The sequence below is a fragment of the Eschrichtius robustus genome, chromosome 1 (genome assembly GCF_028021215.1).
Source record: "Eschrichtius robustus isolate mEscRob2 chromosome 1, mEscRob2.pri, whole genome shotgun sequence".
Taxonomy (NCBI): Eukaryota; Metazoa; Chordata; class Mammalia; order Artiodactyla; family Eschrichtiidae; genus Eschrichtius; species Eschrichtius robustus.
Window position 1 is genome coordinate 157392842 of NC_090824.1, and position 25196 is coordinate 157418037.

At 48.8% G+C, this 25196-nt stretch overlaps 1 protein-coding gene across 2 annotated transcripts in view; it reads right to left on the reverse strand.

Moving 5' to 3' along the window:
- Positions 1 to 25196, reverse strand: part of SLCO3A1 (solute carrier organic anion transporter family member 3A1) — a 326566-nt gene that overhangs the window by 52939 nt on the left and 248431 nt on the right. For both annotated transcript variants that reach the window (XM_068537556.1, XM_068537553.1), the window contains exons 3-4: positions 15611 to 15709; positions 6694 to 6957 (exon numbers count right to left, since the gene is read on the reverse strand). In XM_068537556.1, coding sequence (XP_068393657.1) covers positions 6694 to 6957; positions 15611 to 15709 — 363 coding nt within the window. The remainder of the gene's footprint in view (positions 1 to 6693; positions 6958 to 15610; positions 15710 to 25196) is intronic.

Here is a 25196-nt window from a genome sequence, read left to right on the forward strand (position 1 = left end):
ACGGATATAAACCCCAGCGCATCCTCCATCAACACTGATATGAACACGATGAAACCACTGACCAGTCTGGACCCTGGGGACCTGTAAAAATGACACCTGTGACACGGCAGCCTCTGAACCACAGCTTGGCACAGAATTCCAAGTGGTTGGGAAGGCAGATGGTTTCCTTGGCCACGGAATCAAGAAAGAAGACTTTAACAGGAAACCCACACGAGGGGAAAGCACAGTTCTGAAGATGAATCGCACGATAAAAAACACTCAGCCGTTTTAGCCTGCAGAACAAGGACTCTCAGATCACCAGGCTCCTCACAATAACACTATGCTGAAAGGCACAGGCCCTTAATTAAGAAAGATGTAGCAGAAACCGACTGCCGGCTGGCAGATGATGGAGGTGGCCTGGCAAGAGATGCGGAAGCCGGAGGCATGAGCTGGGTCCCACGGACAGGCCAACGCACGTGGGGCCCCCGTAGGAACAGTGGGTGGCACAGAGGTGGGGGGGCGAGTATGCACCCTGCCCAAGCAGCAAGACACCCGCCAGGAAGATGGGCGAGTAAAGACACACACCCAAAGGCACAGTGCAGGTCAGCCTGAGCCACTGGGCTGGCAGACCCTCTGATTTGGTGGCTGGAGCACCAGGAGAAGATCCTCCTCCCCACACAGGTAAGTCACCTGGAAGCCAGCCGTGACACTCGGCACAGGTGGAGCTCCTGCTAAGCCAGTGTCTGCGGGTGGGTCAAACACAGGCCACAACTCTGGGAGGGGCTGTGTGTGAGGACGGCTTTAGGGAAAGCAGCAAACCGTGCTGGGCTGGGCAGCGCCTGTGTGCAACGATCCACGCATCCCCCCATTTATCAGATGTGTACTGAGCGTCGGCCATGTACAAGGGCATGGGCAAAGACGGATGTGGTCCCTGCCCTCATGGAGCTCATGGAGGAAGTGATCACTCCTACAAAGGTCACATTCTGACCATGACACAGAGAGCAACATGCCGTGGAGGGGGTGCCATCAGGAGGTCAGAAAAATGTCCTTGGGGAAATGACGTGTGAGCTGATGTCTGAAGATGGGATCAGAATTCCAGGGGTGGGAGCAGCAAATGCAAAGTCCATTGAGCCTGGGGAATACGGAGGACTAAAAAGAGGCCAGCAAGGTGAGACTGGTATGGTGGGAACAGGGCGGCAGGTGTGAGAAGAGGCTGGAGGGGCAGAATCTCACTGGGCTGGTGGCCACGTTGAAGGGCTCGACCTCTATCTGTCAGGATCAGACGCATTCTGAACACATCCTAGTGTGATGACAGCCTGGAGGGGTAAGGCAGACTGGAGTACAGGACAGACCATGAGTGGGAGGGAGAGATATTTAGGTGCTAAAGTCAGCAGAACCCGGTGATGGATGGCATTAGGGGTGTAGGTGGGGAGAGGAGTGGGGAAGATACCAACCCAGGCAGATTTCATCTCCCCTAGAAATGAAGGTCCTCTAGAGTCGGGCTCTGCATTTCCGCTTTTGAAGAGGGAGAAAGTGGACATTAAGAGTGGAAGTTTCTCCAACACAGTAAAGGCTTTTGTTCCATCCACCCCAGACCGATCCCTTTTTCCTTCTCGGTTGGTTCATTAATAGTTGAGTGGATCTTTGTGGGAAATAGAGGAACAGAGGAAAGAGTTCGGGTTTGTGAGTCTAAGACCCAAGTCTGGTCCCAGCTGCACCCTTCACAGCTGCGGGAACCTGGGTGCACGGTTTAACCCCCCAGAGCTCCGTGTGCCCATGGGTGGCATGGAGATTGGTAACGACACGCACGTTATCAGCCGTACTATGGGGGCCAAGTGGGAGGTCTGTGCAAGTACTTTGGAAGTCATCAGCTGTACTCCATATTTTGGGCGCGGTTTTTAAGATTCTGAGCCTGAAGGCCCACCCCCACCTTGCCAGCTCAGCCATCACCCGCTGTCACCTGGTACAACTATCTTTTCTGGGACAGGAAGAAGCCACTTGGCAGTCAGCATGAAGGGCGCAGAGACAAGAGCGCTCAGCTTTTGACTGCTCTGCTCACTCAGTGATCAAAGGTGGGCTCTCCCTTCAGATTTTAAGCTGCTGGTACAGTGACACTCATCCCCGCTGGGAAGTCCATCAGAGGGTCAGGACACGCCAATGCTTGCAGGAAGTTGTCCTTCCCTCCCTTTTTAGCTGGACCCTTGTCTAGAAGACTCATTGTTTTAGGACACATCTGCAGCCACAGTCACAGTTTTAGTACACGCTGTTGAAAAGTCACTTAGCACCTGCTGACGCCACTTTTTCTTTAAGAGAGTTTGTTTATTGCCCGAAGATGCAGCACAATGTCGTGGTTAAGAAGACAGACACTGAGGCCCTCCCACGGTTCAAATGCCTATCCTTTCCATCTGTAAGCCTCAATTTCCTGGTCTGTAAAATGGTACCAATGTCTCATGGGCTTGGGGGGGATTAAATATGATGGTGTAGGAAAAACAAACGTTAGCTGCTATTATGTGTGTATGTGTGTATGTGCGTGTGTGTGCGCACTGGCAAGAAAGTGTTCATTTGTTTACTCATTCATTCATTCAATCCATATCACCTACGTGTCAGGCACTAAGCTAGGCAGTGGGAACAAAAAAGATGAATGAGAGCTTCATGTCCTTGGAGAAGCCACAAGCTTTAGGAAGATGCAGGCAAACAGATGGGCCACTGTGTAGTGGGGTTACCCCAAGTGCTTTGCGGGGGCTTTGAGGGCAACAGAGGAATGCAGCTAATCTAGTACTGAGCAGACAGGGGCATGAGCGCAGAGGGGCTATAGGGAGGGCTTCTTGGGAAGGTAGGGACCGAGTCCAGCCCAGAAGTGGATCAAGGGAGGTAGGGCGTTCCAGGCAGAAACAGCAGCAAAGAGAAGAGTGCATGAGGTGTTCTGAAAACTGTACAGAACGTGATGGGGAACCTGGACACACCCGTGGCTGCAGAAAGGGCAAGTGATGCTGGAGTCAATTTCCAAATGCAACACACAACTGTGGATGTGAGAATAAACACACTAGCTAATGATAATACTGTCCATTTTTCTGTAACAGTCCCCTGAATTCTTTCCTCCCACCAGATCTAGACTTTTATAAACCATTCTGCAAACTCTGAGCATCCAGATTCAACGAGACCGTGCTACGTGCAGTCCCGGCCCCCAGGGGCTCACGGTGCAGGAAAGGGGAGGAGTGGACACAGCACTAAACACAAGAGGAGGGAGGTGGTGGTGGTGGGGTGGTCTTGAAAGGTGAATCAGCCAAATGCTCTGAAGAACAAGAATAGGTAGGAGGGGCTTTAGAGCAGGGAGGAAAGGAAAAGTTCTTTGGTGGCACAGCTGAGATGCAAAAATGTGTCTTGGATTTGCAGGCTCCCACCTGGGGGAGATGCTGGAGTTTCACAAGCCCAAGCATTTGTTCGCCTGCTGCCTGCTTTGTGAAATGGATATGTGACAGTCACCACAAGACGGGGACGTCTGGGCTGTGCAACAAGTAACAGCTTTTCTACACAGTTCTGGAACAAGATTCTGAGCTTTCCATCTCTCACCTTCTTATAACAATTGCAAAACCCAACTGGTGGCCGACTTTGTTGGAAATAGACCTTCAAAGTCTGCTCTGGGGGAAGAGGGCTCTGGAAAGTGATCACAGGCCTGAAGTCCTCTGTCACCGAACGGGAGCTCTGTGTCCTCACCTATAAACGGTAATAAGTCCTAATATTGACCTTATGCAGCTGCTGTAAAGTTACACCAGACACCACACGGTAAAACCAAGAGGAGTTGAATGACACGATCAAGGTTGTATGATTAGGAAGTGGCTGAGCTGGATTTGAACCCAGGTGAGCAGCCCCACGGCTCTCCCAGGAGCAGAAGAGGCTGTGTGTCTTGGTCCCAGAGGGAAGGAAGGTGGAGTGGCTGCTCTCGGGCCAACGGCAGTTCTTCTCAGGGCCCTTTGCTATCTGTAGAGCTTGGCAGGGCACACAGATTGATGGCTAGAAAAGAAACCCGTCTGCAAGCTCAAATGAAACGTATGAGAAATTGCAACGTATAGATCTGTAGAGCAATGTTAATTCCTCTGATATGTATAACGATGCTTAGCTTATCTGTACCCGTAAATGTGTTGCAGGCTGTATGCAGACCAGCGGGGCTTCCAAGGCTGCAAATCAGATGAAGAGTTTGGGAGCGCCTGGCAGCATCGCACGCTGCTTTTGGTGGAAATGTCCATGTGGCAGAAACATTTTGTCTCACATGGAAAAAATGAAGGATATAAACCACCGTGGCTCCCTCTCCGTGTGTTGGCATGTGTAAAATTTATTAGCATAATAGCTCGCTCCACCGTACCCTGGCTCCTGGGGATTCTTCTAGACACGCTGCCTTCCTTTCCTGCTGGGACATCCTTTAGGTCCATTAATGGACCTGATGCCCCTGGGAATTGCTAATTCTAAATTAAAAATCATTAACTATCCAAGTGGAGCCCACGTATACATAGGCCATAACTTGTGATGGTTCTGATCTAGCGAGCCTCAGACCCATCTACCCAACTGTGTACTTGTCAGCTCAGCCACAGCAAGTTCAACGCTTATCTTGTCATTGGTTCGACTTTGCCCACTGCGTGCCTCCCCTGCTACTACACTTGCTCCAGGATCTAAGCTGCCTTGGTGACCGCTGTGTCCCTGGAGCCTGGCGGGATCTCAGTAAATGCTGACTGAATGAACAAATGGGTGAACCAGTGATTGAATCAGAGCCCGAGAATTCTGAAATCATGGCATCCCTCAAGACTCAGCTCAGCTCTGCATTGGACCCAAGAAGTGGGCTTTCCCTGCCTGTTGACTGTATTTCCATAACCTATGGTGCTGCCTGGTACTGTAGTTCTCATCACATTAGGCCACCTTTTTGACTTGCTGGTCTGTCGCTACATTGGACATTGGATTCCACATCCAGCAGAGTTCTCTGATGGCACAATTGTATCATTTTCATCTGTGTATCCCCAGAGATGAAAGATGAGCGATTACAGGTATAGCTCTTACCATCAGAGGCTTAAGAAAGCAGGGCCATCATCCTGGGATGAGGATATACCTGGAAAGGCTGCCACCACCCAGGTCCAAGGTGCCCTCTGCAAGGCCCGCTCTCAAGCCAGCCCCATCTACTGCCGTGGATCTCGTCCCTGGGACACTGTGTGGCCAGCTGTGCTATCAGAGGGTCAGCAGGCACCACCCTCTAACCACCCGGGGGCTCCTGAAGGGGGCCCGTTTGGGGAGCCTATTTTAAGAAACACATACTCCTAAGGGTCCAAGCCAAGGCAACCTCAGAGGACACAGAGCAGAGGGCCTTCTCATCTAACAGAGCATTCTGGCCCTTCGAGAGATGAATTTTAAGATCATCTACGATTCCACATTACGACTTTGGTAGAAGCCATCCTGGAACATGGAGTCAAACATGACATTAGGTTCTTAAATTAGTCTCTTCTGGGAATTAGCACAAGTGCTTTGAATTCCTCGCTGGCTAACAGGTGGTATTAACTGACAATCTTCCAAGGGCAGCGCCTGAATTCCCACGACCACGCTGTCACCGAGGAACGGTGTTACAACTTTATACTTGTGGAGAGAAGCGCGGAGAAGTTAATGATCGCAGAGCCGGTGAAGGGCAGAGCGGGGATCTGAGTGCAAGGTCACCCGAGGTTCTCTCCGTGGTTCTCAAGCATCTCCACAGAAAGTGCACCTCATTAGACAGAGCTCAGTAAAGAGACTCTCATCAAATCTCTAAATCGAGCACTGCAAGCCTGAGGCAGCAGCTGCTGAAAGGCGGCCTGGCTGTGTGCCCGGTTCCTGCAGAGGTGACCGTCCACCTCTTTCCCACCCCAGCCTCCCTGAGAAGTAACACCCCAGCCTTGCTCCTGCCCACGTCCAAAATCCAGCAAGTTCTTCAGGGGACCCAGCAGGAAGAGGTCCTTGAATTAGGGAGCATTGTGCATACCTCTCAGTGGGGAGGGGGCCCGGATAGATACCGAGCAGCTTTGAGGCTGTCCTGTCGTCATCCTCACCTCTTAAGAGACTGTACCAAATGCGGAAATAACCAGGGGGTGTTGAGGGGGCCCCTCATTCTCATTCTGCGTCGCTGTTTGTGTCTCGCCGTTTGGTCAGAAAAGATGCACTTTTTTCCTCTAAAAACGATGGTGCATTCTAAAGTGCGACTTTGCTCTCAAGCCTGAGTTAATCTTTCTTTCCAGAGGAACACAGCTCTTGTCTCTAACGGAGGGGATGGAAGGACAGAGTGAATCTAAGGAAATGCACTTTGGATGTGGCTTTTCAAGAACGCCTGCATCAGGCGAAGGGAGCCAACTTCAAAGTCCTACACTGCTTCAATGAGCTTGTAAGTGGCCTGAAAGAGTTCAAAGGAGGGCCATGAAACGTCCAGCTCCCTCCCTCCCTCTCTCACTTTCTTCCTTCTACGCACATTTATGTGTATCATACATCAGGTGCTATGTTAGCCACTGGGCTCTCGGATTGGGGGGGTTCGTCTGCTGCCCCTTCGCTAAATGGTAGTAACTTTGCATTTGCTTTATGAAGCGCATTTACTTCTCAGGGATCAGTTAAGCACAGGGCCAGGGAAGGCAAATCACACAAAACCAATGTGATTCTATTTCAGGTCCCCCAGCATCCGGTCCTGAGTGCCACCTGCGAATGAGGCGCCCTTACCTCTCAGCTGCTGGAAGCAGGAGGCACTGCTGTCCGGCTCCAGGGGGTGCCTCAGGACCCCGTTGCTGGGCTTGGGTCTCTCGTATTCTCTTTCGGGGAGCATGGCCTGTTCGCTCTCCAGGGCGGGGTCTGAGTGCGGGGGCAGAGACTGTGGAAACCCAAACATCCAGACGGAAGAAAAGAAGAGTAAGGCACCGCAGAGCAGAAAGCCACCCCACCAGGCTCCGATCCAGCGGGGGTCGTCCGGGGTGATGTCCAGGTTACCTGCAATCGGAAAGAGCACGGTTAGCGGGAGGGGACCTGGCGGGGCCTGGCATTTGGTGGAGGTTTGCAATCATTTCTACAGATAGGCTGAGGGCTCTGGAAACAGCCTGAGGCGGGGAAGACTGGCCCATGGGCAAAGCAGCCTACGGCTTCACAGCCGTGCTTCTGGTTTTCCTCAAGCTGAAGGCTGATGGCTTTCCCTCCTTCATTTTCTTGTCTACCCTGTGCTTGCATCAGTCTAAACAAAAACAGTGAGAAGCCAGACACCCTCTGAATTTAGGCTGGAATTGACTGACCTGGCAGAGCTGCGAAGGTCTGCTAACAAAAACACAGGGAAACAGAAACGTTTATCGCTCAAGGGTATAGTTTTCTACGTATATTCACTGGCACCCCCTACGAAGCACCTAACCTGAGATCCCATTCCACACCCCACCCCCGTCTTAAATCAGTTCACAGATCACACGGGGCGGTGCAGAATGGAAATCAAGAGCCAGGATACCTGGACTGAAATCCTGCCCACTTCTCGCTGTGCGACCTCAGGCCAGCAATTTGAACTCTCCATGCCTCAGCTGACTGATCTGTATAACACTGATGTTATGATGGTACTTACCCTTATCGAGTTGGGAAGATCAAATGAGCCACACCAGACACAAAGTACTCAGGATAGCGCCTGGCACGTGCTTAAGCACTTAATCGATGTTAGCTTAATATTTATGGTGAGGGTTGTGTTTCCAAGCTGCTAGGGGATGGGTTAATTAAAAACCTTGGTTGTGGCCTGTGGTTTGGGGGGCCAGTCCTCTTTTAGAAAGTACTGTGGCCAAGGTCTATGCTTTAAGGAAACATGCATGTGGTTTGGCTCTCCTGTCTGTGACTTCTTTGATCTGCCAGCTGAAGTCAAGAAGATGTAAACCTCTTACCCCTTGGTAGATGTTTTTCCCTCTCTCTACAACTGCCTTTCAGAGCAGGGCACTCCTGCATGAGCTGCTTACAGATGTCTCTTTGATGATGATCCCATATCCCTGGAGCATGGAAGGAAATTCTTGGAGATCTGGACCACAGCATATGAGTTAAGAACGAATAGGGCTGCAGGCCTGGACCAGATGGATGGATGGGCTTGGCAAGAGAAATGACCACTGTCACCAGATGAGCACTCCCCCCATTTGTAAAGTGTTCTCCCTGAAGACTCTTCAGCTAACAGTAATGAAAACACCAGCCGTCATTTACTGAGGGCTTACTCTGCACAAGGCACCATGCAGAGTGCATTCTTAACTGTTCCAATCAACCCTCCCCGCAACCCTACGAGGTAGGGCCTTTTACCGTCCCTATTTCATATAGATGGAGAAATCGAGGCTTAGAAAGGCTGGGTGCCTTGTCTACATCCACAGAGTTGAAGACTGAAACACAGGCATCCAGTCGCCAAGGGCTACACCCTTCCCCTCTTGACTGGCAGGTCTTTGTTTTGGGCTCCCTGGAGGGCCCTCAGTGGATAATTTCTGTGCTTTGTGCAATGGGTAAGACCACCAGCTCTTCTGATAGTTGGCAAGTTGGCCTTTGCAACATCGGTAGTCTCTGTCCTGGAGACCCTGACATGAGCCTAGCAGCAATAACCGGGGCACCTGAACGGGCCAGTTGCTTTTGTGCAGCTTCATGCCGGAGAGGAGTATCTACTCTATAGAGTATATACTCTAGTGGGCTTGGGGTTGAATCCCAGCGTTGTTACTTACTAGCATGTGATGCTGGGCAAGTTACTCGCCCTCCCTGACCCTTAGTTTCATCATTTGTGAAATAAAGATGATAGCCATGGACAGTGGTTTCCAGGATGAGAGGTAATGAAAAAGCGTCACCTGACACAGAGTCGGCTCTTATCTGTGGGAGCTCTTAATGTTTTACTTTTAGGGATATATTTATATAAATGGGAATTTTAAGGTGTACAGACTTTTTTTAAAAGGAGTATGGCATGGGAAAACACAGGGTGATCTTGAAAGCATCTTTATGCAAACACCGGAAGAGAAAAGGAAGTCACACCACCTTGGGTAGCTGAGCAAGACTGTTTGCACCAATCGCTTACTGTTTTTCTTCACCTACTGCCAAGCAATGAACGAAAACAAAAGACAGGAAAAGGGAGCTACAGTATTTCCCTCCTTTGTCTTTGGGCCCCATAAATCCGGCAGATGTGAGCCAGTAGGGAGAGAGAAATCCTGGCAGTCGTTTGGGAGAACAAAATCAGTAGCACGTAGAAAGTCATATTTTAGATAGGAAGTCAGTGACTGTTCTATGTGTGAGAAAACATCCCCGCGAGAGGGGCTGCGCTGTGGGAGGTGGATGTTTATGTGAATTTGGCAACTCGCTCCCTGTAGGCCTGTGCCTGTGGGTGGAAAGCTGACACGCACTCGCGATTCCTAAGACAGGGGAGGGTACCCGATCTGTGTCAGCATCAGAGCACACCTGCCGCTGGGGAAGGGGTGGGGGACGGGTCTGGAGGGAGATGCGTGGAAGGCAGGGATTTGCAGAGCCAGGAAAATCACAGTTGACTATTCTGGGAAGTACTGATTTTTTTCCCCTCCATTTCAATTATCCAGAGGACGGTGGCAGGGAAAGAAATAACAGGCTAAGAAGAAACCACTCAGCTTTGGAGCGTGCTGCCCTCAGGACTGGTCAGCCTCGTGAGTGGAGCTTCAGCCCAATTTTGGTGGCTCTTGGGAAGACAACGAATGCTTGACACCAGCCTGAGAAATGTCTTTTCTGAGGCACTTCTTTTCTCTACCCATCTCTACAATGAATAGTATTTTCAGGAGGCATCTTGGCCATTTAAGATGAATATCCACCCACCCCCCCACCCCCGGCAACTGTCATCGTTCAGCAGATATTGTTCTAGCATTACCTATGCTGAAGGGGAGTTCTCTACGTGGCCTGGCAAAGCATGTCTGCTAGACATTACCCATGTCTGCACTTGGGTCTCCTCCTCTGAGAACGAGGAGGGTTTCACCTCCCATACTGTGGAGTTAGGTGTGGCCACGCACCACAGAATTTTGCCAATGAAATGTGAGACAGGAGACACGTCTCTTCCGTGTGGAGATGTGTATGAGCTGGTGCATGACTCCCCATGCTCTTTTTCCTCCCTGATCACAAAGCATGTGGAATTCTCCCTAAGATGATGCCTGAGAAGCTACAATGAACAAAATGTGCCTGCTGACCTGCATCAGGTATATAACACAAGCAGGAAATAAACCTTTAGTATTTCCAAGTCACTGACATTTTGGGGGTGTTTGTTCCTGCAGCATAACTCAGACTGCCCTGACTAGTACAAAAGGCTTAGGAAATAAAAAATCATACCCTTTAAGAAAAGTGGTCCCGGGCAGGCTTAGAATAGCAATGGTATTCTTTTAGGTCCAGGTAGGGGGCCAGGAGTGAAAATCTCTCTACTTCTCTTTCTATCTGGTTCTAGTTAGCGTCTTGATCTTAAAAAATGACTGCCCTTTGGCGAAGGCTGCTGTCAGGAAGATGCCCAGAACACAACTGAAGAGCACCCATCTGTCTCATTTACTTAGAATGCATCAAATTGCCAATGAAGCTAGAACCGTGGATAAAGAAAGATGTTGAGAAGGACAGAGTGGAGACAGTATCTTGGGCTGTGAGAACAGTCGAGCAAAGGCCTGGCATCCTCAGGGGACTCTGTGAGTGTCCTGGGTAAGCTCCCTCCAGCCACTTGCCTACCCCTTGGTCATTCCAGGCACTGAGGAAAAATGCTGGGAAGGGAGCAGAGGGGAGCAGGGAGAGCCACTCCCTGGATCACCACGAGGCCGGTACAGGGTGTGTCTACCTTTGCATACGTGTCTGTAGGCTTGTTAAGATTTCTGCTTTATAAAAGCTATTGTTCTGACTCTTGCACTCTTGGAATCCAACATTTGGAGGGCTTCATGGTTTCGTTGGGTGAGTTGAGCAAGCTCTGACAGCTGTTCGTTCCCTCTGTTGAAAGTCATATAAACATACGGGCTTCGTTGAGATTTCCCTCCATTTCCAAGGACCACTACCATTGTTGGTTCAAACGAAAGAAATCCCCAGGAACGGGGTTAAACCAGTTTAAAACTAACCAACAAGCCACCCATGAGGATACCCAAGACTGCGAGAAGAAGAGATCAAAGCAAATTGGGAACACTGACTAAGTCCCAGGCCATACTGATGTGTAAGCGATACTATGGCTCTCTGAGCAGTTTTGCTTTGTTTTTCTCAGTCCATTTACCTATTTTTCTAACCTACTTTGTAAAACTTTTGCTATGGGACTCAAGAAGTCCAAGAGTATCATTAAGTTCCAGACCTAATTAGAAACCGGAGACAGGGAGGGGGTGGGGATGGAGGGCAGCTCGGACTGTTCAGAATCCCAGCCGCTGGACTAATTAGTCCAACGTGAAGGAATCTGGCGGTGGCAGCCAGCCCCGGGGTGGCAGAGCTGGATGCTCTCTGCTTGTCGACCTTTTCTGTGAAGCCAATGGATGGACGTATCTTTCTGCAGCTGCAAACGCTGTGCAGCTGTAGCAGAGCGGGCTGGTGTGCCTTAGGACCAGTCTGTAGGGAAGTGCTGGCAGTCAGGGCATCTCAGCAAGGCCTCTGTCCATGGAAGGGGGCAGCCTTCTGGCTAAATTCCTGGAGAGGTTTCAGGGAAGTGAGCTGCCCAGTTGGGGTCAGACAGCCCTGGGCTGTGAAGTGAGTTAACCTCTCTGTTCCTCATTCCACTTAATTTTACTGTGTGTTTACTATTCCCCAGGCACTGTGTTAACTGCTTTGCATGATTAACTCATGTCATCCACGCATAGACCCATGAGGAGAAATGGCCCCAGGGTCACACAGCTCATAAGGGGTGTAGTTGGGATGTGAATGGAGGTCTGGTCTGATGTTTGAACTCAGAACTCATCATCACTGCAGGAGGACACATCGTCTGTTAATGGGAATGTTCTGAGGTTCCAAAGAGGCATTCTATGTATTTAAAAAGGGGTCAATTCATGGCTGCCATTGTCGTCAGTTTGTTAAACCCACACTGTGAAGCTTGGTCAGTCCAGTGCTCAGGGGTCTACTCTGCTACCAAGCCCTTCTTCTTCTTATGTCCTGCCCTTGACTGGTGTCACCTTTACAAAGATATTCTAGAAAAGAAATTCTGCAGGCACCATCATTCCTTCCCCAGGCTGTCAGAGGAGGCATCTATCCTCCTTAAGAAGAGGGGCGAGGGAGCCACAGCGCGCTCAGACACGGATGAAAGGCAGCAGCAGCAGAATCCCTGTGTCTGAGTGCCGCCAGGGGAGCCCTCCTGGGGAGCTGCCCGTGGGGTCTGGCAGCCCCATAGCTGGCCTGTTCCTACAACCAACCACCTCCCCTGCAGCCCCAGCTCCACTGACACACAGATTCCAACCAGACGCCCTCACCGGCCTCTGCCTTTCCACCCTGTTTCCTCAGCCGCTGCTAGGCTGCCTGGTGAAAGGCACAGGCCCTTCTCCAACTACCCCATAACAAGGGGCTCCCAGGGACCTGCCTTGCCCACCTCGCACAATTCCAAGGCCACTGCTTTTCCCAGTCCCCCACCCAACTCTCAGCTGGAATTTCAGAAACATATGGCTGTGTGCGTGGCCCCTGTACATTCATGCTTAAGGGCACATTCCCATAGGCTGGACAGCCCGAAAGAGGGGCTCTGTCTTAGTCGGTGAGGAAAAGACAGGGAAGGGTCATCCTGAAAGAACTGAGAACTGACTACTCGAAATACAGCCCCAATCCACTCAGAGACAGAATGACAAGTTTCAGCCACAAGATTAGAAAACTGCTGGAAACTATGGAATTCTGTGACTGGCTCCTGAATAGAATAAATTATATTCTTCTGCCCTCTGCTGGTAAAGAGTGGCACCAGCCCTCCGGGGGCCTTCAGAAGGGATGCAAACAAAGAGGGTGACTCACAACACATCCTTCAGTCCCTAGAGACTCATCAGATAGGAAGTCCGCTATTAACTCATTTTGGGGGAAGGCGGCCATCAGCAGGATGCCCAGACGGAACGGAAACGCGCCCACCTGTCTCAGGTATGGGAGGCTTCAAACTGCCAATGAGTCTAGAACCATAGATGACACTGCCTCACCTGGGCCTCGAAGGGTGAGGACAGATGTTGAGCAGAATGGCTGGGGATGGCACTCCAGACTGAGGGGACGGCCTGAGCAAAGGAATGGTGTACTGAGGGGGATGCGAGTGGATGGGCTAAGCCCCCTCCAGCCACCTGTCTACCTCTTGGCCATTCTAGTCACTGAGAAGAAGATGCTGTTTCATTCCCAAGAGGAATCTTGGCGAGGGGGGATCTCTACATGCTTGCTCGGAGACCTGGGTTTTATATAGATACACCCCTTGGATTGGGTACATCTCTTTCCCTCTCTAGGCATCAGTTTCCTTATCTACATAACGCAAGAGCTGGAAGAGAATGATGTCTGAGGTTCTTTCCGGCTCAGGGATTCTGGTATTCCACAAGCTTTGATTCAAGGGGGCCCTGATAATACACTGAGGGCAGGATAGGCTGCCTGGACACTTGCCTTCTCCCCACAGGCAGCCTTCCCCATGCACTGGGAGGGTGGCCCCTTTCCTCCCCTCCTTCGCTACTCCTGTCCTGTACTGCCTTTGGTGCAGTGGCGGAAGCTGGCTTTCTGTCCGTAGAAGCAAGACGGCAGCTGACTGTCACCATGGGTTGTTTCTCTGACCAGGCCACCAGTCATCCCACTCGCTAGGAATAGGGTTCAAAGGGCCAACCAAGGACTACAAAACAGCGGCATTCAATCACCTCCTGAACAGACCCAGCACTTTAAAAAGAACAAAAAATTAGGCTGCATTTGATTTTCCTCCCCCGTTTGGAAATTTGTAACATCATTACCAACAAGTAAATATATCACTGGGATTAATGGAGTGAATCACAAAGTGACTTGATTGGATTTAAAACCAGATTATGTCTTTGAGGTGAATTAGTAAATTTAGCCCTGTCGGGAGATGATGAATTGAGAACCAGGGGACTGAGAGTTCTTATTGATCCTGGGAAGAGATCAGGATGAGACAGAGAAGCTGGAAAGGCTTCCTGCACCGTTTTCAGAGAGAAAGGAAACATGGCTTCTCAACTCGCTAAGCTGCATAGGAACACAGCGTCCTCTTTCGGGCACGCAGTTGAGTCGTGAACACATATGGTGGGCAGTGCCCGAGACGGCCTCCAACGATCCCCACCCCTGGAATTCACGTCCTTGTGAAATGATCCCTTCTTCCAAGTGTAGACAGAAACAAGTGGCTTGCTTCTAACACACAAAACGCAGCAGAAGCACTGAGGTGTCACTTCTGAGACTAGGTTATAAAAAGACTGCGGCTTTGTCTCAGGTGCTCTTACCCTTTCTTGGGTTGTTTGCTCCAGGGAGGCCATGCCGAGGTTAGCCCTGTACAGAGATCCGTGGGAGCCAGCCTGAGAGCCCACCTGCCAAGGACTGCCAACAGCCGTGGGGTGAGTTTGGAAGTGGAGCCCCTCCAGGTGGGCTTTCAGATGATTTGAGACCAGCTCAACACCTTGAATGCAGCCTCATGAGAGACCCTGAGTCAGAACCATCCAGCTAAGCTGCTCCTGGGCTCCAGACCCAGAGAAATAAACTGTGAGATAATACCTATTGTTTAAAGTCACGAAGTTTGGGATAATTTGTCACAAAGCAACAGATTAATACACCAGGCGGCTTGCTGTGGTCATTGAAATGTAAGTAGAAACAATGCGTGTCATTTCTGAACAGGAGCTGGTTTCCTGCCTCGGCGACTGGGCAGGCAGGAGTCAGATGAAACTTCTGTGAGCCTGGGTCCTGGAGGGACTACAATAGGCAAGTCTCACCCTCCACCCGCCAAATACCACCAACCTGCACTGGATATGCAGTACGGCTGAGAAATAAACTTTGGCTGCATAAAATCACTTTGATTTGGGAATTGTCTGTTACCACTGCATAGCCTAGCGCATCTCAACTAGCACGCTGTTCAATCCAAGTGTGCTAGGGATGGGGGGGCCCAGAGCAGGCTGAGAAATACACTTGCTCTTCCTGCTGAGAACACAAGACATGTCGCTTAAAATGGGTTTGAGGTATGGTATACTTCCTTATAAAGCCCACCACGACAGTGTCTTACAGAAACAATTTTCAAATATTCTGTCTCCTTGACCCCACGTGTACATTTGCACTTGAACACGTGCTCCAACTTTTAGTTTAAGAAATAGGGTCCTCATATGGGTTCATGGACCAACGTTCAACGAGTATGTGTGTATGCCAGGCATTTCCACATCTGTCCCCTCATTTATCTTACAAAAGCCCTGCAAGGCAGATATAAGTTTTGTTACCCTGAGTTTACAGATGAGGAAAATTCAGATTTGAGGAGTGAAATCAACCCCAGGGGGTTATTCAGTCTCTAGGTAGACATGAGCAGAACACATGCTTCAAGCCAGACTCCCTGAACCAAATTCATGACCCAATCTTTCCTCTAATCTCAAGGGGGCCACCAGCTAGAGAAGTGGATGCATTAAGGCTGCTGCTTAGTAGGAAGGTTTTAGAACCCAGAGGCTGGGGCTCCTTTATGATGGAGGAAGGGCTTGTGGGTGGCGCTTGGAAATTGAGATAAATTCCTTACTTGTGTCAATGAAGACTGCATCCACATAGATTTTGGTACAGAAAGAGCCCAGGATAAATCCACAGGCTGGTCCAAACACCAGCATCGTGAACAGGATTCCTGAAAGAAGAAGATGAAACCAAGATTAGATTAAAAGCAGAAGCCATTCATTGAGCAAAACTGCCAAAGCTCAAGAAAACTGTTTTACATTGATCAGATGAGAGGTCTGATTAGACAAACGACATTAGAGGAATTAGTCTAAAAATCCTAGAGGGGAAAGCTAGTATTTCCAATTTTTGGAAACTCTATTGAAGCACTGTCATGCAGGAATTCTACAGTTTCAATAGGTTGCTTTGAAATATTTGTGGGCTCCAAGTGCACTTACTTTTAGAGGACTCCACCCCATATCATACCAAACCTATTAAAATACGTCCATGTCTATAATGAAATATTTTTTCTGCCATAAACATTTTTGGAAGGATTTTTATAATTTTGCTTTCACATTTATTTGGCTTTATGTAATTCAATTAATTTACGGTTGGTGAAGATTTCTCAGCACTCATTGTGCAAACTCAGGAATTCTTGTGAAGTGAGAAAAGTTGAAGCCACAAATTATTCTCAAATGTAATGAAATGTTTACAGGCATTAAATTTAGCAAATAACAAAGCTGACATAATGGTATGCTTTGAGCACATTTAATTAAACATTTTATTAATTTCAGTTTTGCAGTCCCCCCCCCCCCCACCGCCCCCATATTTTTTGAATTGCTCTCTGTTGTTGTAACAGCTGTTCAGGCCTCAGGCTCTTCTGTAGGACTTGAGAAGGTGGTACTAGGTACGTGATTAAGTAACATATCTGATGGATATAGTATCTGGAATTTTGCACAAACCTTTTGATCGTTCTGGAAAAGCACTGAGCCCAAACTAAAAACTCACGGGCTGTCTCTATTTAACTAAATTTCAGCTTGAGCACTGATAACTCACAAGGCCCTGGGAATAAAAAATAAGACTAAAGAAGTGGCTTTTTCTTAGGAAGCTGGCTGCCTGTGGGGACAATCAGTACATGGGTCAATTCAACCCAAGCAGACAGCCTGGAGGGTGGGTGCTAACATGTCCATGTGGGCACATGAGGAACAAGGTAGGAAATGGATTCAAACAGAGGGAAGCTGAGCTCAGTGGAGGATAATTCTGGTCTGTTCGCAGGGTAGACTAACTCAGCCTGAAATCTCCCAGTGATGTCATCATGGAACCGCTCAAATATTCACCCACTCAGTCAATACTTACTGAGTTCCTTCTATGTGCCAAGAAGCCTTCTCAGGGATGGGGACTCAGCACTGAAGTAAAGAGTCAACAATCCAGGCCTTCCTGGAGCTCACTGACTTGGAGGGGAAACTATAGACACCTTAACTGTTTTTTAGATATCTGGCAAAGGAGCCACGTCTTCCTCATTTACAGACAAGAACCCAGAACCCCAAAGCAATCACTTAAAGATGGCTTATAAGGAATGTTGTTTAATGAAGGACAGGATGAAAAGAGGATGGTTTCTATCACAGGAATGGGGCTGAATCCACCCCCAGTGAAATCCTACTCTGATATGGAGCAATCTAGAAGCTCAAGGGCCTCAAAATAGCTGCTCCTGCACCCAGCTGATGACCTCTGGTCTCACAGTTATTCCTGTTTATAGGAATCTGGAGAGGAGCAGAATCCACTTTATTAAAACACTGGCTCTGGTTTGTCACAACTTAGGTTGAGATAACCGACCAGAGAAAATTGAGAAAGGTGGGGTGTTTTTGGAAAAGTCTAGAACGTGGTGATCTTTCAAGTATGGGCTAGAATTAGGAGGACTGGCCTTAGCTGGGCAGAGTTAGGGAGCAGAGCTTGTCTTGGCTTCGGTTCTCTTTGGTAGATGGGGGAAAGCGAAGCAGGAAGTGATGCTGAGAAAGACACAGGGGCAGGGGTGTGGACAGGGGGTGCCCAAGGCAACAGCTGTACCTGAGGTAGACTGAAGGGCTTTCTGCTTCAGGACAAAATCATGAAGCCAGCTCTATCCTTCTGTCCAGGCTGCAGTCTAAGGGGAGCCACTGGTCAGCCACTGGCACTCTAAAGATGCCTCAGCAAGTAAACTAACTACTCAGGCTGTCCCAAAAGAAAGGGGCACGGAGATAGAACACAATTCTCTTGCCAGGGGTGCTGCAACTACTCTTCTGACGCCCCTTCCATAGCCCTAGCCATCACTCTGACCCCCAGCAGTGCCCCCATGATAACATGCCTCCTTTCATGCAAATTAAATACCCCCCCAATCAATGTAATAATCACTGCTCCATCCCCTACAGATTGAACAATGAAAATGATAATTAATACTGAATAGGTCAAAGGACCAAGCTTTTAGTATCATTGGAAAGAAACAACCAATGAGCTTTAAAGCTTGTGTTGGGACTTAACCACTGGTGGCACAGTGGTTAAGACTCTGCCTGCCAGTGCAGGGAACAAGGGTTCGATCTCTTGTCCGGGAAGATCCCACATGCCGCGGAGCAACTAAGCTTGTGCGCCACAACTACCGAGCCTGCGCTCTAGAGCCCACACGCCACAACTACCGAGCCCGCATGCTGCAACTACTGAAGCCCGCATGCCTAGAGCCCGTGCTCTGCAACAAGAGAAGCAACCGCAATGAGAAGCCAGCGTGCCTCAACGAAGAGTAGCCCCTGCTCGCCACAACTAGAGAAAGCCCGCGCACAGCAATGAAGACCCAATGCAGCCAAAAATAAAATTAAAAAAAAAAAGCTTGTGTTGAGTGTTCTGTTACCCCTCCCCCACATGGGGGCAGTGGAGAGTGTGGGAGTGTGGACCAGCCAGCGTCATGGGACAGCTGGAGACTCCAGGCCCTGGGTGTCCTGCCCTTGTGCAAGTTATGACACAAAAGGACGGGCATCCCTCAAGCTCAGCTGCCCACAAGAGCCCCACCAGGCCCAGACAGGCCAGCCATCTGTTCTGGCAGCTCGGATGGGCAGAGGCCACTGCAGAGAAACCACGTGCCAAGGTGGTCTCTCCATCTGGTTCCTTTAGGACAGGGCATGGGTCACCAAAACGCTGGATGGTGGCTTTCCATTTGAACAGGACATAATTCTCCCCCAAAGAAACCTGGTAGGACCCCATTCAAAAAACCAAAGAAGGATGTAGGGGGACTTCCCTGGTGGTCTAGTGGTTAGGATTCGGTGCTTTCACTGCCGTGGCCCGGGTTCAATCCCTGGTCAGGGAACTGAGATCCTGCAAGCTTCGTGGCCAAAAGGAAAGAAAAGAAAAGAAAGAAAAAAAGACATAGGATGCGTATTTTTGTGTGAAGGGCATTGTTTCCCCTCAGTTGAAGTAAGGGAATATTTTTAAAGTAGCTCCTCCTCGGAGAGATGCCAAGTAAACCTCTAGCAGCAATGGGTTCTCGAATATTTTCCAAGGGACAATCCAGTAGTGGGGATGGGATGGGGTGGGGTGGGAGGCTCATGCATCAGGAAGCACCCTTTTTCACTTCAGAAATATCTTAGGATAACAGCTCAAATCAAGCAGCATTGGTGAGCACAGCCCTGGGTCTTTACAGGATGCTGTTCCCCTGACAGCACACAAGGCAGGCTGTGATCTTACAGAAAGGTACTTCTGAATTTGCTTCCTTGCTCTCTTTTCGATTCATCCCACCAGGCTGTGATTTTGTTCTTGTTTAGCAAACCCCCCTCAAAATGTTCTGCCTAAATAGACAAGAAACAGATGGTCCGGCCCTAAAATCCAGAATCCTTGCGTTGAATGGTGAGCGCCTCCAGGTCCAGGAGAGAAGGTTCTTCAGCGGCCCAGTGCTGCCCCCTGCTGTCTGTCAGATTGTGTACACGGGAGGCGAGCCCAGGACGCAGAGATCAGAGAGAGAAGGGCTCCTCCTGTGCTGCTACCCTGATCCTGGTGCTTTACAAGCATAATCTGCTGTAATTCTTTCAATGGCCCTGACGGGGAGTCTACTGAGCCCATTTCACAGCGGAAGGAAAGGTTTAGTGCCTCACTTCCCAACAGCGAGTCAGAAAGCAGCACAGCGGGCTCTGAAGCCAGGTTTCTCTCATCCCCTTAGGGGAAAAGCATCCTTCAAGCAGGTCTGGAGAGAGTATGGGCCACTTGGGTTTAAATCCCAGCTCCACCACTTCCCAGCTCTGGGAACCTTGGGAAAGGTCTATTTAACTTCCTTGTGCCTCAGCTTTCTCATCTGTAAAATGGGAATGATATTAGGTCTATTCCATGGGACTATAGGGAGGATTTAATGACCTCGCATTTGTAAAGCTCTTAGAACAGAGTCTGGCACCCAGAAAGAGCCATGGAGTGTTTGTTAAATGGATGACGCCTGTGTCTCTTCTGCTACAATGAAGGCCAGCACACCTGGGTTCCTGGTCCTCCTCTCTCCAAAGCGTGCTTCACCACCCGCCCCCCCCCCCCCATGCCTCATTTCCTAAAGCCACCATCAGGGGAGAGGGGCTGATGCTGGGAGCAGGCCAAGCCCCAGAGAGGGTTCCTCGTGGGAAGCAGCCGTAATCCCAAGCAACAGAAGGGTCCAGACGGACTGGCCATCCAGAGTCCAGAGTTCACCCCCTTGCTCTGACTGCCCACCTGCCAAGCACATTCTGATGCTAACCTGGTTTCCCAGGGATGTGAGGACTGAACAAAGGGAGAAGAAATGGCATGACCCCCATGGTGATCTAACTATGGCGTCCTGGTTTGAACACAGGCCTTCTGTAAATTAGGTTAGTGTAAATCTGCAGTTCCCAAACTGTGTGTCGAGTCACCTTGGGGTACCACAGTGAACTCACAGGGGTACAGCAAAATGTTTTAAGTTTTTGAGGGAAACCCAGTGATGGCTAACATCTGTCAGATGCTACTCATACAACTACTCACAACTGCTCACTCTAGGTGGCTGATGGTTTCAGCACTGGATCAAGCAACATTCCTTTCAAATACATCCTGTCTTTGTGAACTGAGTTTTCAGTACCTGCTGTGATAAAAAGCAAACGTGGTGTGGAAATCAATGCAGAACACAGGAAATGAAGGTGGTGGAGTCCAATCTGATTCCAATGTTTGAGAATCTGTGTAGTCCCCAGCAGGGACACGCAACCCATTAGTAAGTAATCATGCATATTTAAAAATAAAATAGAAATACTTTTTTCTTTCAATTTATGTGTGTTATGTTTTTCAAACGTGTATTAAGTAATTTGAACCTAACTGCTTGATAAACACAATTGCTGGGTATATCCTGCAGACTCAGGGCTCTGTGAAAAATAAGACACTAAGGGTACAATGAACCCAGAAAGTTTGGGAACCTCTGGTGTAAATCTGCCGCCCATGCTATACAATCTTCCTACTTAGCACCAGCCATCTCTGGACGCTGGGGAAGGACAGATGAACTGGACAAGGATTTTGCCTTCAAGAAGCTTGCTGTCTTATTGGAGAGACCTCCAACCATTCTCCATCATTCAAATTATATAATGGCACCTATAGGTGCCAGGCTCTGTGCAAGGAGCTGAGATACGGCTGTGGACAAAACAGACAAAATCCCTGCTTTTTTTGTGGACTTGGTATTTGGGAAGAAGAAAGGCCATAAACAAATCAACCTACCATATGATGTCAGTGCCAAAGAGGACAGTGCATGATGGAGTGGGGCTAGAGAAAGACCTCCCACTGTACCGTGTGCTGTGAAGAACACACACAGCAATGCACTACACGCGCTATCAAGCTGGGGTGAGTACACTCACAGGCTAAGGGTTCCACTGTATAGGACGTTAAATAATGGTCCCCAAAGATGTCCATGTCCTAATCCCCAGAACCTGTGTCTGTTACTGTAACTGACCAAAGAGAACGAAGGCTACAGATGGAATGAAGGTCACTAATCAATTGACTTTAAAATAAAGAGATTATGCTGATTATCCTCGTGGGCCAGTGTAATCTTGAAGGACCTGTAGATGTAGGAGGAGGAGGAATACAACTCAGAGTCAGAGAAGGAGATGAGACCACAGAACCAGAGCGATGGCATCATGAGAAAGCCTTGACTAGTCGCTGCTGGCTTTAAAGACGGAGGACAGGGCCTTGAGGCCAAGAATGTGGGTGGCCTCTAGGAGCTGGGAAAAGCAAGAAAGTGGATTCTCCCCTCCAGAAAGGATCCTCCAGAAGGAAGGCAGCCCTGCTGGCACCTGGATTTTTAGCTCAGGGAGACCCATTATGGACTTCTGACCTCCACGATATAAGATAATACATTTATATTATCTTAAGCCACTAAATTTGCGGTAACATATTACAGCGGGGGTAGGAAACCAATACAATTGTTAAGCAAATTTGAGGACAATCTCAGATCTTATACCTGCTACATGTGAATCTCTAAGAACAGGATGATGCATGAAGCTGCTTGTTAATTATTTGACCATGGGACATTTTTTTTGTGGGTCATTTTTCAGACCTGGCATTGACTGGGGCTCAGTCCCAGACACGCTGGAGGAGACTTGAAGCCCTGTGAGGCAGAGATGGTGCCTTATTCTTCTTTCTGTCCCTAGTTTGGCCCAGGACAGTTAGCTGACAATCCGCTGAAAGGGTGTGTGAATGAGAATACTAGTTACAGCAGTGACACAAAATGGGGAGGGAGAAACTCTTCTCGGCCATGGTCTGCCCAAGTTCAGCCAGCTGGGGAGGGGCAGAGCTGGGACTCAGCCCCCGCCTGCTCTTTCCCTGGACAGTGTTCTCTGCATGTGTCTCTCTCAGTGCTGGGAATGTGCCTCCTTCTAGATGCAATGTGTCAAGGGGACTGACATGACAGCCTCTAGAAAGGGATCAGGTCAGACACATAGAACCAGAAGAACTGGGAAAATCCAAACGGAGACTTCTATGTATTTGGAATTTCCTGGCCCAGGAAGAATTAATCAACTTTATTATTATTACTGATATATGAAAATGAATAAGAATACTAAAGAACGTCTTTTGTGTGTCTGTGACACACTGATTCTAAATTGTTCATAGAAACGCCGAGGGCCAAGACCAGCCTGGACACCTTGGAAGAAGAAGAAGAATTGTCAAGACATACCCTACTGGACTTCTTTTAAAGCTGTAATGATGAAGACAGTGTGTTTCTGGCACAAGAAACAGCAAACGTACAAATAAAGCAGAAGAGAAAGCCCAGAAACAGATCCATACTTGCGTGGACGCCTGATTTATGACAAAGTGTGCCTACAAAGTGGTGGGGGAAAGGATGAATTTTTCCATGAATGGTGCTAGGACAGCTTGAAATTATAGGAAAAAAAAGTCGGCTGCACAACACATGTAAAAATCAATTCCAGGCATATCAGAGACCTGTGTGAAAAGCAAAACAATAAAGCTTCTGGAAGATAATAGACAAAAGTACTGTCACAATGTTGGGGGCAGGGAGAGATTTTTTAAACCAAACAAAGAAAGCATGAAGCATTAAAAGAAGAGCTTGACAAATTGGTCTACATTAAAATTAAGAAGGTCATTCCTTATATTCATCAAAAGAGCCCACGAGGAAAGCAAAGATGTGGGAAAATATACATGTAACATACATCCTTAAAAACACACATACAAGAATCGGAGGGCTCATATAGAGACTATATAAAGACTACTATAAGTCAATGAGAAAAAGACAAACCAGTGGAAAGGGGGCAGAAACCCTAACAGGTACTTCACAGAAGAGGAGGTTCAAAGGAACAGTGGAATGGGACAAGATGCTCAAACTCATTAGAATTCAGGGACATGTAAATTACAAGCCCAATGAAATGTCATTAGATTTTTAGCTGATTGAAGAGCTTGACAATACCCAGTGTTGGCAAGGACGTAGGGAATCTGGACTCTTGCATACTGCTGGTAGGAGCGTAAACTACACAACCACTCTGGCAAAACTTTGGCAGTGTCTGTAAAACCAAAGAGGAATTCACCCAATGACCCACAATCCTAATTCCTAGGTAAATACTCTACAGAAAGTCTGAAACCCACTGGGAGACACATCCAGGAATGCTCATCCCAATCCTGTAAGATCCTCAAACTGGAAACAACCCAAATGCCCATCAACAGAACAACAGAGAAACAAACTGTGACACCTTCATGCATTGGAATTACTATACAGCAGAGAAAACAAATCATCAATAACGTGGATTAATCTTAAATGATGTAATTCCAAAAGAACACAGACAGGCAAGAATACATACTGGTGTGATTCCACTTACGCAGAATTGAAAGCGGCAAAATTAAACCATGTAGTGATATATAACTAGGTAGTCAAGCTATAAAGAAAAATAGGGACATGAATAGCAGAGAAGTCAGGGTTGTGGTCACTGCTGCCCATGAGGGCGGGAGGGGTTACAATGAAGGAGGCACGGGTTGGGTGGAGGGTTCTCAGGTGCTGGTTTTGTATTTGGTCTATTTACAGGCTACGTGGGTGTTTGTTTTGCAACAATTTGTTAAGCTGGAATATGCTTTCTGCACAAACACATGATTATCACATTTTCACATATACATACATGTGTGATATAAGTGCCTATAGAAAAATGGCTATTGGCTATTTATCGAGTGCTTATTGTATGGTTCCAGAGACTAGACTATGTGGTTTATGCACGTTATTTCATGATTCCTTCTAACAATGCGATGAGGTGGGTACTGTCACGCCAGCTGCATCCCAGAAGGAACTGAGGCTCTCGGAGGTTAAGCAACTTGCTCCAGGGCCCCTGGTTCTAGGGGGCAGCTGACCCCTGGTGCCCTCTGCAGGACTGGGTCTCCAGTGAGCTCAAGCACAAATAAGCAAAGTTAAAGAATAACAACCAAACCCAACCCCAAACCCCGCCGCTCACAGGTAGCCACCTGTTTCTCACACCTTGCACCACAACGAGGATGTGGATAGAAACCACCTGGCTTCAGAGGTGGGTGTGGTGAGTGGGGTTAACGATGGGTTCTAGAGCCGGGCTGGGTGTGAATCCTGGTGCTGCCACTTAATTGCTGGCAGCCCTGGGCAAGTCCCTCACCTCTATTAGTTTCCACATCTGAAAAGGGGAGATGCTAATAAGATGTATTTCATAGCGCTGGTAGGGAGGGATAAATGAAAGCAGATGTAAGGGCCCAGCGTGACCCCTGGTCCAGATGAAGTACTTCATAGATGTTTGTTTCCACTGATGCTCCTTGGCTTTGCTGGGTGCTAGAAGAGCTAGAAGAGCCAGGGGAAGGGAAATACGCTCTGGGTGCCCGCTTTTCCTCCTCTTGATGGGCCCTGAGTCTTCTGCAGCCAGGCCCACCTGAAGGCTTGCTATTTCCTGCCCCCTAGTGGACAAGCAGGAGGAGGCCATTCACTGGGCAGGCTACAGCTGCACATGTGGTATCCTGTGAAGGAGAAAATGCTGACCCTTCCCTCCAAGCCTTTATTCTTCTCTTTGCTGGAGTGTGACACGGGGCCTAGCTTCTATACCAACAGCCCATCAGGGCAGGGACACAGTGGCGAAGGCTGTCCCTGAGGAGCTGAAGGCACAAACTCTTTAAATGGCTGAAAGCAAAAGCAAAAAGGCCATCCAGAAACCCAGGGGCTTCTCCCAGTGCCTCTCCTCACT